General features: G+C 51.6%; 3 protein-coding genes across 3 annotated transcripts; all 3 read right to left on the reverse strand.

The window, feature by feature from the left end:
- Window positions 1-99: 99 nt before the first annotated feature.
- Window positions 100-4,709, reverse strand: pan1 (actin cytoskeleton-regulatory complex protein PAN1; the record flags this gene model as incomplete). The annotated part of the gene is made up of 4 exons (XM_041684855.1): window positions 100-1,273; window positions 1,342-1,884; window positions 1,959-4,016; window positions 4,069-4,709. 4 exons carry the CDS (start codon window positions 4,707-4,709, stop codon window positions 100-102), a joined length of 4,416 nt encoding a protein of 1,471 aa, XP_041538998.1.
- A 626-nt stretch (window positions 4,710-5,335) lies between these two features.
- On the reverse strand, window positions 5,336-6,498 carry RPB11 (DNA-directed RNA polymerase II core subunit RPB11; the record flags this gene model as incomplete). The annotated part of the gene is made up of 4 exons (XM_041684856.1): window positions 5,336-5,539; window positions 5,661-5,770; window positions 5,837-5,895; window positions 6,482-6,498. 4 exons carry the CDS (start codon window positions 6,496-6,498, stop codon window positions 5,336-5,338), a joined length of 390 nt encoding a protein of 129 aa, XP_041538999.1.
- Window positions 6,499-7,647: 1,149 nt separating this feature from the next.
- Window positions 7,648-10,687, reverse strand: AKAW2_20174A (uncharacterized protein; the record flags this gene model as incomplete). Its single annotated transcript, XM_041684858.1, has 3 exons — window positions 7,648-9,846; window positions 9,955-10,354; window positions 10,446-10,687. The coding sequence occupies 3 exons, from the start codon at window positions 10,685-10,687 to the stop codon at window positions 7,648-7,650; spliced, it is 2,841 nt and encodes a 946-aa protein (XP_041539000.1).
- Between the last annotated feature and the right edge of the window lie 3,117 nt (window positions 10,688-13,804).

The raw sequence follows: 13,804 nt of genomic DNA on the forward strand, positions 1-13,804 counted from the left end.
ATGGTTCCTTCTTTGCTCTCCCTACAACCCATGACGAAGGTAGTTTCAGAGGAAAGCGCAAAAGTGTATCCAACAGGGTATGCGTGGGGACGTAAAGGCTCAGTCCAGAACACGCCCCGCGGAAGAGCTAATGCTGCGATCGTTGGTCTGGACCTTTCGAAGCCCCGTTCCCGCCTGGATCGACGCTAGCAAGGCACTTCTACCAGAGCCGCCCATGGGAGCAGCCGGGGGCGCAGGTGGCGGGGGAACGCCTGGAGGTGGCACTGGAGGCGCCATGGAGGGAGCCGGAGGCGGCGGCGGCGGCGGTGCCGCAGCACTGGGGCTGGGCACTGCCGGGGCGGGGGCAGGCGGGGGCGGCGGGGGAGGAGGCACAGCAGCGGGGGCAGCGGGGGGTTCAGCCGCCTCAGTCGGCGGTGCGGGGGTTGCTGGACTATCCTGGACGGGAGTAGACGACTTTGAAGGAGTCTTGTCATCCATAGCACTCAGAGGCCGGGGAGGAGCCATGGTGCCGAACAAGATGCTTGCGAGTTGTTTCGCGCTACCACCACCCGGCCGTTCATCGTCATCATCAGAAGAGTCGTCAAACTCCGATCCAGCCGCCGACCAGTCATCATCCGCCTCGGGACGCACTCGAGACTTGCGCTCCAGCGGACCGGGCGCAGTAAATGCAGGCTTGGAGCTCTCCTGCTGCTGTGCCAGCCGATGGAATGGGTTGGTCGACTGAGACTCGGCTTTTGGAGCGGCAGGCTGAGGTGCAGGTGGTGGAGGCGGCACCTGGCTGTCGGACTGGCTGATTCTCTTGAAGTAAGGGTTTTTGGACTCAGCTTCTGGGCTAAGACTGGTGGGCGGAGCGTGGCTACTAGCAGACTCAGCGGGACTGGTCACGACTTCTAACTCTGGAGCTGGAACCGAAGGCGCAGGAGCTGGGGTCGGCACTGTAGTATCTGCGGCAGGAAGAACTTGACTCTGAGTCGGAGTACTGTCCTGCGGCGTGATGTTGATAGGGCCTTCCTCATCCGAGGAACTCTCATCCAAGCCCTCCAGCTCCAATTGAAGTTGACGCTCGCGTTCTTTGGCCATCTCAAGCTCAGCACGCTGGGTGGCGAGTCTCGCTTCCTGTTCTTTGGCCGCACGGGCTGCCTCTTCCTTGCGACGCTTCTCTTCCTGCTTCTTGATCTTCCCTTGTCGGACCTGTTCTTGCAGTGCGGCAAGACGGGCCTCCTGGGCCTCCTTCTCCTTCAGAAATTCTGCTTCGCGTTCTCTGGCGGCAGTCCTGGTAAGAGATGTTAGTTTGTGTAACGGCATCAACAGTCATTAGTAGGGCTGGCAAGGATTACATACTCTAGGCGGGCTGTCTCTTCTTCCTGCGCCTGCTGTTCCTCTCTAATAGCTTGTTCCCGTGTAGATTGCTCTATTTTAGCTGCTTCCTCCCTTGCCTTCTTTGCCTCGGCTTGGCCTGCACTGTCAGTCCGACCCTTACGAGAAGGCGGTGCTGGAGGAGGCTTCTTGCCAGCCGGCTTAGCAGATTGCGCCGTAGGGCCACCCTGCTCTTCGGCCAGACGACGTTGTCGCTCTTGCTCCCGCTTAGCATCTTCTTCTTCTGCTCGCCTCAACCGCTCTTCACGTTCTTTTTTCTCGCGCTCCTGCCGTTGGAGCAGAGTCTCTCCTGCGTCACTGTGGGGCTTGAGCCCTGCAGCAGCCATCCGTTCAGCGATCCGCTTCTGCGCACGTTCCCTAGCAGCCGCAACACGGTCCTCATGCGTAGAGCCAGCTGATACGACTGAGCCGGTAGGCGTCGGGGAATTTTGCGAAGCAGCTGCGCCTCCCAGTGGCGATTCATCGTAGCGGGACCGCTGGCTTTGCGTATCTGCTGCTCTTTGTTGTCTGGTCAATGATTAGTGTATGCCCTTCTGTATGATAGAACTCGTATCTTCCAAGGAGAGAGTGAAGATACTTACTCTTCCTTGCGAACATGCGCGGTGCGGCTGCTACGCTTCAAATCGTAGATAAAGTCGCGAACCACATCTTCAACACCCAAGGCGTCCTCCCAGCGTCGCCGTTCATGCTCACGCGTCGAACTTTCACCACCATCTTTAAGACTGTCTTCCAGACTCCGCGCAAACTCTCTGACACTTTCCTCGACGTCGCGAGTCATGGTCTCGTTTCTCTCCCTTTCAGCTTTAACAGTAGCATTCTCGGCCTCGAGTCGGCGAGTTGCAGCTCCATCGTCGTCCTGGCTGGCGGGAACGGGCCTTCCGGCAAGTTCAGCGGCGCGGGCTTGCATTCTGGCACGGGCACGGGCTTTAATACGATCGGCTTCGGTGACTGTGCCCCCTGGGCCTGTACCCACGATAGAGGATGCACTGTTAGGATGTTCCTTTGCATCCTTCAGGCGGAATAATTCAAGTCGAACCTCCGCGATTTCCCGCTCAACACGCCTTACTTCTGATGCCACTTGCGGGACTTGATCTTCATAAGCCTGCAGCTGACGACGTAGCGACCTCCGTTCGGCCCCGGTATCAAGATTACGGAAGGAAGCATCAGGATGGGTGTCAATATCGTCCTGTACCCGTCGTATCCGGTCCATAAGACTCTCCGCTTCCCTGCGGTCTCGCCGATCTAGAGCATCATCCTCTTCCGCTTGATTTTCGTCTTGGAAATCCACCGCATCCAACATGATCTGGGCTTCACGAATCTTCTTCTTCAGCTGGTCCACGGACAGCTCTTCCTCGGAAGCCTGGGAAGCAGCAGGTGATGGCGTACGTCCATTGTTGCCAACTCGACGACGCGCGCTGGAGCGATACCCAGCAGCCGCCTCGTCGTTATTCTTGAATAGTGTAGCATCTTTCCGACCTACACCCGGAGACACCGCACCACCACGAAAGGAGTGCTCTTTCAGGTAGCTCACACCAGTCTTCTGTGGTTGCAAGAACGCGCCAGACGCCTTTCGGCTCTCTGCATCTTGAGAAAGGAGGGACTTGATCGTGCCTATCGAATCGTTCAGGTTCCTGGTGGATGGGGGAACAAGCTCCGGGGGCAGACGATTCGGGACTGGGTACCCGTTCAACTTCCGGTAGATTAGATGCATTGCCACGGCAAACTCATCCATGTTCAGGCGTCCCCTGTTGTTTGGGTCGGCCAGCGTCCAAATGCGTTCCAGATCAGACCGGTTTAGACCACTTTGTCCCATGATTTCGATAGCAGTATCACCACCGATAAAGCCTTTACGGAAACCATCCCAGGCTCGAAACAGATCGTCATAAATCTTCTTCTCTTCCTTGGTGATGGCCCAGGGAATATGAGCGTTTCCAGAAAGACCGACTGTAGTGAATCCACCTTCGCGGCCTGGCTGCGGCATCAGCTGCTGCTTGAGAGCTTCTATGTTAGGCAAGCCAGTTGCCGGCGCATTCACGAAGCCCCATTGCCCAGGTATGCCGGTAGGCTGCGCGGTCAGAGCCGATACTCCTCCAGTTTGAGCAGGACTCAAATTTGACCCGAAGCCGGTAGGCATTGGAGGCATTGGAGGACGAGGACCGCTGTACCCAGTCGGCTGAGGATTGGTCATGAAACCAGTGGCTTGTGGCTGTAATTGCTGGGACTGTCCAGGAAACCCAGTGGCTTGCGGGGCAAGGGCAGAGTTTTGGCCCGGGAAAGGGGATTGACTTTGTTGGAACCCCGTCGACTGAGGGAAACCCGTGGGCTGCGCTGTGAGCTGCGTCAGAAGCTGCGCATTACTCGGCTGCTGTGGCTGCGGCTGCTGGGGGGCGGGGGGAGCAGATTTATTCTCTAAGAGAGGTGCATCGAAATTTGGTACATTCGTTCTAGCAGCAGGTTCCGGCTGAGTATCAGGGACTTGGAAGGAGATGATGTCCACCATGCTGGAGACTTCGTTCCTGATCTTCTCAGGGAGGGCGCTAGGCAATTCTCTACCCGTGATTCTCAAGTTGCACAGGTACATAGCCAGGGCAAATTCGGGGAAGAAGAGCTGGCCAGACTTGGTAGAATCCGAGAGCACCCTGTAATGGTTAACACTTCACTCCAATCTATGGGATGTAACCGGATACACACCAGATCTTGGACAAATCACTCCCATTCAGCTTTGACCGCAGAAGAAGCTCCTTTGCTTTATCACCACTCATTGTCTGATTATCTCCAACCGCAGACTTGAAGAGCTGCTCGAATTTCGCCTGGTCCTGCGCAGTGATGAAGGAGAGCCGAATGTTTGGTATCTTACTGGCAGACGCCTTAGGTGGCGGAGGCGGAGCCATGCCAGCAACATCTTGGAACGAATCCGCTATTTCCGACGAAGTCCGAGGCGCCTGACGAACAGGGAGGCCAGTGCTTGCGGGAACCTGGAACTGCGGAGGCTGCGACTGTGCGGGATAACCGGTGATCTGGGGCTGCTGAACCGGGGGCTGGAAGCCAGTTGGTTGCGATTGTGGTACTGCGCCCGGAAACCCTGTAAACTGAGGTTGGAGCTGACCAGCCGGGAACCCCGTGGCTTGAGGCTGCAGCTGAGAGGCCCCGAAACTGGACATTTGAGGGCCATAGCCAGTCGGCTGAGGCGCAAATCCACCCTGCTGTGGCGGTTGTTGTTGTTGATGTTGGCCAGGGGCAAATTGTTGCGAGTATGGAGACTGCTGCATGAAAGGCTGTCCCGGACGTGCGCTGTTGGCGCCGCCCAGGAAGGTGTTGGATGAAGAGTACATTACCGGAGTAAGGGTTGCATCAAAGACAGGACGAACATCAAAGACAGGCTAACGAAGAAGCGATTAACAATGCCGAGGAAGCAGAAAACCAAGCTGATGGCGCACAATGAGGAAGAGGAGAAGCATAGGAAGTGGCCAGGCAACGACGGAGAGGGGGGATCAGGAGCATCCATCCGATCAGGAGCAGTGACGCTGCCCCCAGTTACGTAATCAGGGACGCCCGCCGATGGGGGAATCCGCGGAGCGGTGCACTAAGCTCCATCGGGTAGCTATCACGATGAGTCCAGAAGCTGTCTACACTATCTACGCTACCCCACTGGGCATACCATACGGTTTTCTTCGATTTATGTTGCTACCAGTCCCAAATTTACAAGAAATTGGAACGAGACAGACAGGGGGATGAGTTGAATGATTAACGGCTACGGCAGCAATTGACATTTGGTCCCGAGGCAGGTTGGAGCGAAAGGCTTGGTCCGACTAATCACTGGAAGCAAAGAGAACAAACATAGAATAAAGGGTATGACCAAGAAACAAAGACACGCATGACCAGCTGCGTATATCCGAAGCGAAAGCATGTATGTGACCGCTGACCCAGCTCTTCATGCTCTATTTCCACCTGTCGATGGCTAAACACCATCCTGGACGCCATTCTGCTGCTGAGCGGTAGCCCCTACCATCTTACGGAGCTCATATTCCTTGGTAAATTCCCGGGAGAGAATACCCAGGTCCCGAACGAGCTCATGGCAGGCTGCGATTACCGCATCCTTGGGGGAGACATCGCCATCGGTCTGAACTCGAAGCTGGAAATTGGGAACAAGCGGATGGGGAACCTGTGACAGTCACGTCAGCCCTGACGCATACTAACTCAATATATCTAAGGAAAAGCAACAACTAGGAGCATAAAGAGCGCCCGGAACTAGAGGCGAGTATATATCACCATTGCAGACATACCTTGTACGCAGCGAAGAGAACATGGGAGCTTTGCAAGAGGCGAGAGCGGATCAAATTCCCCAATGTGTGATCTTCCTTGTTGAAGGTGAAGATCGCAGAAGAAGGGATGCCTGGCGTGAGAAGCTCATGTTAGCAATGAACGCAAGCCGTTTAGGTCCGAGGTTAAGATGACATACGAGTATCGATCTCCATCTCAACTTTGTTCTCGCCATTCGCAAGAACGAAAGACTCGTATCTAGGTTTCGGACTGCGTCAGTGGACTGGATGTAACAGACGCTTCAAAAATGAAGGAAAATAGAATCATCAAAGAAAACCCGAAGCGGACCTCGGCTGCTGGTCATGAGAAACATTGATGGTGGACTGGCAGCGGACGCGAGACCCACCACTGCCATTCTTTAGGCGCGCATACACCATTTCTGCAGGCATGATGGACTCCATCCTGAAAAGGGTTTTTGTCTGGGAAAGATTCACATATGACAGAAATGCTAAAGGGTGAAGACAACGCAAAGCTCGAGATCGATCCATTCAATGAAGAATCTGGACAAAGGGGCATAAACACTGAAATGGCATGGGGTTAAAAGAGGGGAGCACGAGTAAAGTCCAGAACATGGTCCAGCACCCTGGGGCAGTGAATGGAGCGGGAAGGCAAGAGCATGTGCCCGGTTGATAGCTCCGTCCACAGTGAGACTTCACTGTCACATCATTCACACCAGCTAACAGCTCCCGGACCTAGAACATGAGAGAAAAGGGGTGGAAAGCCAAGTGAAATAGAACATGATACAATATGGATTAAGTATATGTAAGAAGAACGTTCCACCTACCGGTCTGGTGCGTTCATTTTGTAGTTTTGGTTATATCCAAAGGTGCGTATACCAAAAGAGTGAAATAGCTGGACGGGATATTGAATATCTCGTGGTTTTATTAGGCCTGTAAGTGGATGGCCACCAAAAAGGACGAGCAGAGTGCTGTATAGATGAAGCAGGGAATGAAACAATGTATCCAATAGATATGAATACCACTTGATGTGCAACTTCTGGCCTTTCACGTTGGTTTTGCCACTGTTTCCCTTGCTCAGTTGGACCTTTGAATTGAGTTAGTTGTCTGACCGACACGCCATTAGTATAAAAAATATTTGAATCACCTGATAGAGTATTTATATATAAATACGACTGGAAACTCCCGCCGTACTGTTGAGAAAGTGATGCTGCAATGCTGGGATTGCAAAATGGCTGGTCATGGCAAGCTCCAATAAGGTTGAAATCCCGTGATGTTCATCACGTGACTGGGGCGCTGTCCGTGTGGGCCAAGTGGAGTGTGTTTGGTTACTAAGCTACTTTCGCGCTGCACGACTTTTGACTCCAGCTGCTGCGCTAGATCATAGAGATAAACTACGCATTATATGGCATTTGAACTAAGGCTTCCCCGTCCGCAGGCGGGGGGCTCCGATCAGATTATTATATAGATACCAGCCTCAGATATCAACTCCCTTAACCATAAATTGTGATGTTAATCGGCTACACATTGAGTATACAAGACAGAAAATGCATGCACAACTTGCTAAGGCAATCCAATTACAACCCTCATTGGGTTGGAAATCATCAATCCGTAGAAACGCCTGTCATGATCCCGCACCCTGCTTTAATAGTGATTAGGAAACTGGGAGATCAGGGAGAGAAGACCCCTCGTATAAACGTAGAGAAAGATCAGGTCATGTCCAAGAAGGTAAAACAATATAGAAAAGAACGGAAGGGAAGGTAAAAGGGCACGCAAGAGGAGAACGCGCCAACAATAATAGGAAATAGCTGGAGAACAAAACATATTCACTGCTCACAAATGCACAAAGTGAGATAAAACTCCTTCAGGTCCCTATAAAGAGCACGGGACTTCGATGGCAAAATCACAGCCAAGCAAAAATAAGCGAAAGCATAACATGCACAGGACATGATACCCCTGCTGCGAGGGCAAACAATGTCAATTGACAGCCTGTCTAATGCACAGCATTCAACAGATCTCCAAAGCTCGACGTTTCTTTCTTCATCTTCCAGTTGTTGCGTTTATTTTCTCGTTTCTTCATCATTTCGGCCCAGCCTTCATCATCGTCCTCGTCATCCTGCTCCGCACCAATACTCGGCTTGCTAGCCCTTATCGGTTTGCTATCACTTGGCATGGGACGGTGGCTCATCTGAGACGCCTGTGGCGCCGCCGGAACTGCGGCTGAAAGCGAGGACTTGCGGTTTTCATCATTCCATGATTTCGGTATGGACGAAGAGCCGATATTTCCTAACTCGGGTTGCAATGTTGAGACGGGTCTGTAACGAGGCGCCAGACCAACGTTACTGCGTTCCGATGGTGCAATAGACGGCGCATACCCTTGCCCAGCCGGCGTGCTTGGCCGGAGGGCCCCAGATACATGTGGCATAGCTGCACTATTGAGACGGGAGGAAACATTCGGATCAAGCATGCTTAGTGTCCGCTGATCGCCCGAGTATCCAGCATGGGCGTTACTCATATTGCCAGCTGAGGGCATTGAAGATGGGCGCGCATTCAGGTTGGCACCTAGCGCGGGTGGAGGCCCGCCAGGTGGCATTAATTGGGTGCTCTGTCCGCCTTGCATGTGAATCATCTGCTGCATCCACTGCATTTGCATCTGCACCATTTGCGTCATCTGCTGAGACAATTCTATCTGCGCCTGTTCAGTCGCAGAAATCGCCGGCTGACCGCCACCGGTATTCGGCGAGCTTAGACTCATCATCGTGTAAGGCCTCGGGATGCCGCCAGGTTGAACAGGTGGCACAGGCATTCCTCCTTGATAGTCGTACATGGCTTGGGTATTAGGGCTACCTCGCCGCATTGCCCTTGCTCGCTCCTCCGTGGCAATGACACCTACTAGGCCTCCGGGTGGTAGCGCTGGCGAAGGTCCACCATGGACCGATGCTCCTCCTCCAAAGGCCAGAGACTCTCTGTTGGATTGATTAACCAAACTGGCTCCAAAGTAAGGGTCTCGCGGCAAGTTTCGCGCAAAAACAGGCAGGCTCCCGCGATTGTTTGGATCCCGTTCTGCGACGGAAGCAGGAGACGGGGAAGGCAAGTACGGTTGCTGGAAAGATGCCCGAAGGTTAGGAATGGAGCTAGATGGTGCCAGACGGCTTGGGGGGCGATTCCTGTTGGGGAATCCATGAGCTGCCAGAATGCCCAAAGGAATCTCTTCGTCATCATCACCATCACTGCTTTTCCCGCTCCCCGAGGTAATTCCAGGTTGTAATAGATTCGGCGCACTTTTACTAGCCTGGTCCATTTCGGTTCTCATAGCTGGTGCAGGAGACTCCTGGCCGGTCACCTTCATCATTTGCTGGCGATAAACTGAAAGATGGGCCTCTTGCTTGCGCCGCTGTCTCTCGGCCTCACGGTCTTTCTCCACCTCGTCATCGTCATCGTAATCGCTCTCTGCGGAATTCTCACTCTTCGAGGCGTCGCTGTTCGACCGTCTGAGCTCTTGCTGCTGACGATAATGTTCGAATTGAGATGGTGTCATGACTTTGTTCGTCGAAGAGACCGATACTGGCTGTGCTTTTTCGTACTGTGCAGCCAAACGGGCATGGGCTGCAATCGACGGATCCAGGTGATCTGACAGCACGGGGGAGCTCAATGAGTTCTGAATAGATTCCCGGCGATCGGGACGAGAAGACTTTGCCCCAGGCTGGTCGAATAAAGGCCCATCATTTTCCGCATCCGAAGCCGCGTGGTCAGCCATGAATGGTATTTGCGAGCTCCTCTTAGAGTAGAGAGATTCCATGATTAATTTCGCGTCCTCGTCTTCAACAGGTACAGAGTCCCGCCTGTTAGAGTAAACCCCGCTTCTCCTCAAACCGGTGTCCGCCGTCGTTCGAGGCTTTGCCAAAGAACGATGGGAGGTAGTAGCCAAAGGCGTAGTACCGGACAGAGGCATAGATTTGCGCCGGTCTCCAACGGAGACTGGATCGATATTGCGTTGGTATGATTGTGTTGTCGGTTGTTCGTTGGGTGAATCAAGAGTGGTTAGCAGGCCCTCCTCCGAATGTCGGCTATCCCAAGAGTATGGTGATGGCTCAACCTCCCTTGAACGGTCAGTATCAATTGGAGCAGGACGTGAGACCCTCTCATCCTTTCGAGGCAAGGCATCTGGTCGACTGGAAGGTCCGGGTGAGTCCTACAGTAGAAGTTTAGCGTTGTGCTGCATTACTTCATGGGATTGGAGATGCAACAAGAAAGGCTTGAAACCGAGATACTGAATACAGAAAAGGAAATCCCATCTTACCAAGTCTACTGGCTGATCAAGAGAAGAGTCCTTCGACCCATAATAGCGCTTTCCAATATCACCAAACATATTTTGGAAGTCGTCGTCAATTTTTCCAATTCGAAGTTCTGTATCGGGAAGCTTTGGTGGTGTTGCAGTGCTTGACGTGCTTGTTGTCATTCCCCTGCTTCTAGAAGGGCCCGGTGTAGATGGCTGAGGCGGAGGTACCGGCGCAGATGTCTTGGAGAATCTCCCGCCGAATGAAAACGTGCGACCAGCTGCGCGAATCGCACCTGATAGGGGAGGAATTGGTATATCGTAGAGGTTTCGAGTGTGTGGCGACTGCGATTCGGGCTGTGGCCCGTCTGTTGAACGGCGTGCAGATGTGCGAGGTCGCGCAGATGATGTACCTTCGAATGTACTACCACCACCACTCCAGGTCAGCTCAGCCACTTCCTACCGGGAAGAGGGAAAGGGGTAAGAACTCATCGGACGAAAGAGGGGTCTCATACTGATGTCTTGTTGGCTGGGAATTATGCAAAGCAAAGATGTTATTGTCATCCTCCGAGGGGGAATCCAAAGGTTGACCTTCGCTTAAGCGCTTTGCCACTAAATTACCATCACTCAAAGACTTTTTGTCTCCGGACGGTCGTTCAAAGACTCGGAATGACGACTGGGGAGGATTTTGCACTTCCTCTAGAGCATTGCTAGACGATTTTCGACGGGCGAAGCCCTTAGGAAGCTTGATTGGCATTGGGCTGAAACCAAGGCGACCACTAGTGACGCCGGAACCACTTTCAGAGAAATTGAGGGCGCAGCCAGCGGCTCCAAAGTCCACGAAAGTCCCAACCCCTTCTCGGCTGCTTTACTCGATTCCCATGAACCGGGATTCCGCGACGGGTGGAGGGAGGGGAGGGGTTATGGGCTTGGGAAGATTCTGGGCCTGTCCAATCCACACGAATTTCGATCGTAGCGGGGCTTCTGGTCAAGAGATTGCCGGGAAATGAAGTGAATGACGTGAATGGGCGAAAATAGCGTCCAGAAAATCCTGTGGTGGATAAGGATGCTTTGAGCTCACTCAGGGGGGGGTCACAGGAGAAGATCAAGAGAATAGGCGAGGTGGCCTGAGAGAAGGTTTCTGATACACCGTATAATCGATCAAGAGCAGCCAGGACCCTCTGATTCACATGCGGCCAGCGGGGCTTAGAGACTAGCAGTTATGATAAATTAAGAAGGGCCATAGGTACGCATCGGTGTGGATTCCGGTCGTTGTTGGCGAGGATGGGGACCTCTCCTCCGATCGGTTTTAGAAGGGTAAATAAAACAAACCCACCCGGGAGACCAGAAGGGGGGCGGCGGGCGTGTGGATGATGGATAAGTTTGCGATGACAAAGGCGAATTTTCTCTTGTAAGAAATGCCAAACAGAAACCGCAACAAGAATACAGTAGGGACAAAAAAGAAATTGAGAGACAAGAAAAGGAAATACGAAGAAGAAGAGGAAGAAGAAGAAAAAAGTAAAATCAATTAATAATAATAATGATAATAATAAGACACAACGACAACAAGGAACAAAAGGGAATCAGGGGAAAAATCCAATAGTAGTGGGCAGAATCAGAACACCCAGTTGACGACTCGGAAGGGAAAAGGGGGGCGGGGGAAGATGGAAAGGAAAAGGGCGCAGATCAGTCGGTATTTTAGTGAGTTTGAGAAAAACTAATGGGAAAGAAAAAAAAAGACTACGCCGGACTAGTTCAGGTTATCTACTTTTTGTTATGGACATACTAAAAGTAAGCCTGATGCAAATTTGGCTTAAATAATGATCATACTACTACTCCGTACTATTAGGGAATGAATAGTACTTCGTAATGGTAACAGTAATGGTAATAACCATAACCCATAATTATAGCAGCGGTAGCAGCCGCTTGAATTAAGAAGCCCAGATGTTTCATGGGGAAAAGACTGAAATAGTCCTATCTATCTAGGACTATGGAGTAGAAGGTTGGTTAGCTGAAGAGGAATAGAAACAAGCGGCATCCACCCAAGACATCTTCCTCTCTCTGTCTCTCTCTCTCTCTCACTTTCAGTCTCACATTCTCTCAGCAGTCAGCACTCAGCACTCAGCAGACCCTGGGAGGGTGGGTGGATGTGGAGGGTGGAGCCCGGCGCGTTAGTCCGGCGGCGAGCAACGCCAAATATAGTATCTCTGACTCTGGCTCTGAGTCTTCCGAGCTCTGAGCGGTTAGTAGTGAGTGAGCAATGCCAGCCAAAACTCAGTCGGCACCGCCGATTTGGTTGGTCAGACCCATCCCAGATTGAAAATCTTTCCCTTGGTTCTAAGACTAATTATAAACATCATAAACACCCTCACTATTTATCTACGACCTACGTAGTAACTTATGGATGACTACTAATAATATTTGCCGCCCGGGTAGCTGACAACCCTGTCAGGTATTAATCAATCTAGACCCTACAGTTACTAGTCACTCACTTAATGTGTGTTTCTTTGCACTTTAACCAACCACCCTGGTGCAGGAGAAGATGCTTGAAAGGAAACCGGAAATGTACATAAAACATGGTTCTCTCGAGTATGTCTGTTCCCATCTCCGAAAATGCAGGAAGAGGAAAAACAGAGAAATCAATGAAAGGTGGGGAGGGAGGGGGTTGGTACCAGGCCTAGAACTGGCCGAGGTAGATGAATTGATAGGGACACGGTCCGTTCCAAGGCATTCCACCATTCCACCGCCGTCAAATGTCATGTAAGGGGGCCAAACGACTAACCACCGCCATCCGACGTACCACCTGATGGCTAAGGCATTCCTTTCTCAAAGTAGCGAAGTAGATAGCTCTTCCCTCTTACCGCCGCCCACTTATAGGTATCCCATTCCATCACTTTTTCAATTCTTCTTGTTCGGCGGCCCACTGCTAAACCTATCGGACTTAGGTAGTGGTGCTACTTACACATGATATATGTACCTGTCATATTGAACATTTCTCGTTAGTCAGTTTCGACGTTCGGAAGATGATCACTTTACCAGGTATCTAGTCGCCCACAGTCAGCATTACTATATAGATGCTACTCGATCAAGCTGGACTATTGGATGCAATGGTGTTGCATTGGTGACTACAGAGTACTTGCGGAGTATTCTCTATGTAATGGGATTATGCCCGATGTTGACATTCTAGTACGTTAGTTATGTGTCCCACTATTAGTGGTGTGTAATCAGATACTACAAAGTGGATTCATTGTCGAATCCCTCAGCGTCACTCGATACACACACCCAGTATCTCAAAAGCATATAGTATGAATTGTACTATCATATTCTTATAACATACTTCCTTATATCTGGATAACCATCTATTCGGGATTTCGTATCTTATAATCTTCATCCATGCTAGACTAACCAGGATGCTTGATTGTTCATGATCTCCGGCCGCATTGTGGGTTGGCAAGTCTGCGAGGTTGTACTATCTAGTACCCTTTAATCATATGTAAACCCCTCCAGCCGATTCCATCTTACGTTGTTATCGTCGACGGTTCATTGTTAATCGCGCCTGCTTTTCAGTACATTAAAGACGCAACCAAGCACTTGCATATTATGATAAAGTTCAATCCCCATTCAAAGAAGCTTTCCCGAAACATGGACTGAGATTTGTTCGCAAAAACAGCTCGTTATGCCCGTTCCATTGAGATGCTCAGGCTCGGCAGACCGCAAACAACAGTTATAATTCACCCTATTAAGTAGTAATTTAGCAAACAAAGACTGAAAGGGATGATGTAACAGCATTTGTCAACACCAGGGCAAATGAACTGTTCATCATTCGAGCAACCAGGGGCGAGGGGTATAGGCCACGCAGAGCTTTCAAGCTTAT

Source organism: Aspergillus luchuensis, chromosome 2, assembly GCF_016861625.1.
Source record: "Aspergillus luchuensis IFO 4308 DNA, chromosome 2, nearly complete sequence".
Lineage (NCBI taxonomy): Eukaryota > Fungi > Ascomycota > Eurotiomycetes > Eurotiales > Aspergillaceae > Aspergillus > Aspergillus luchuensis.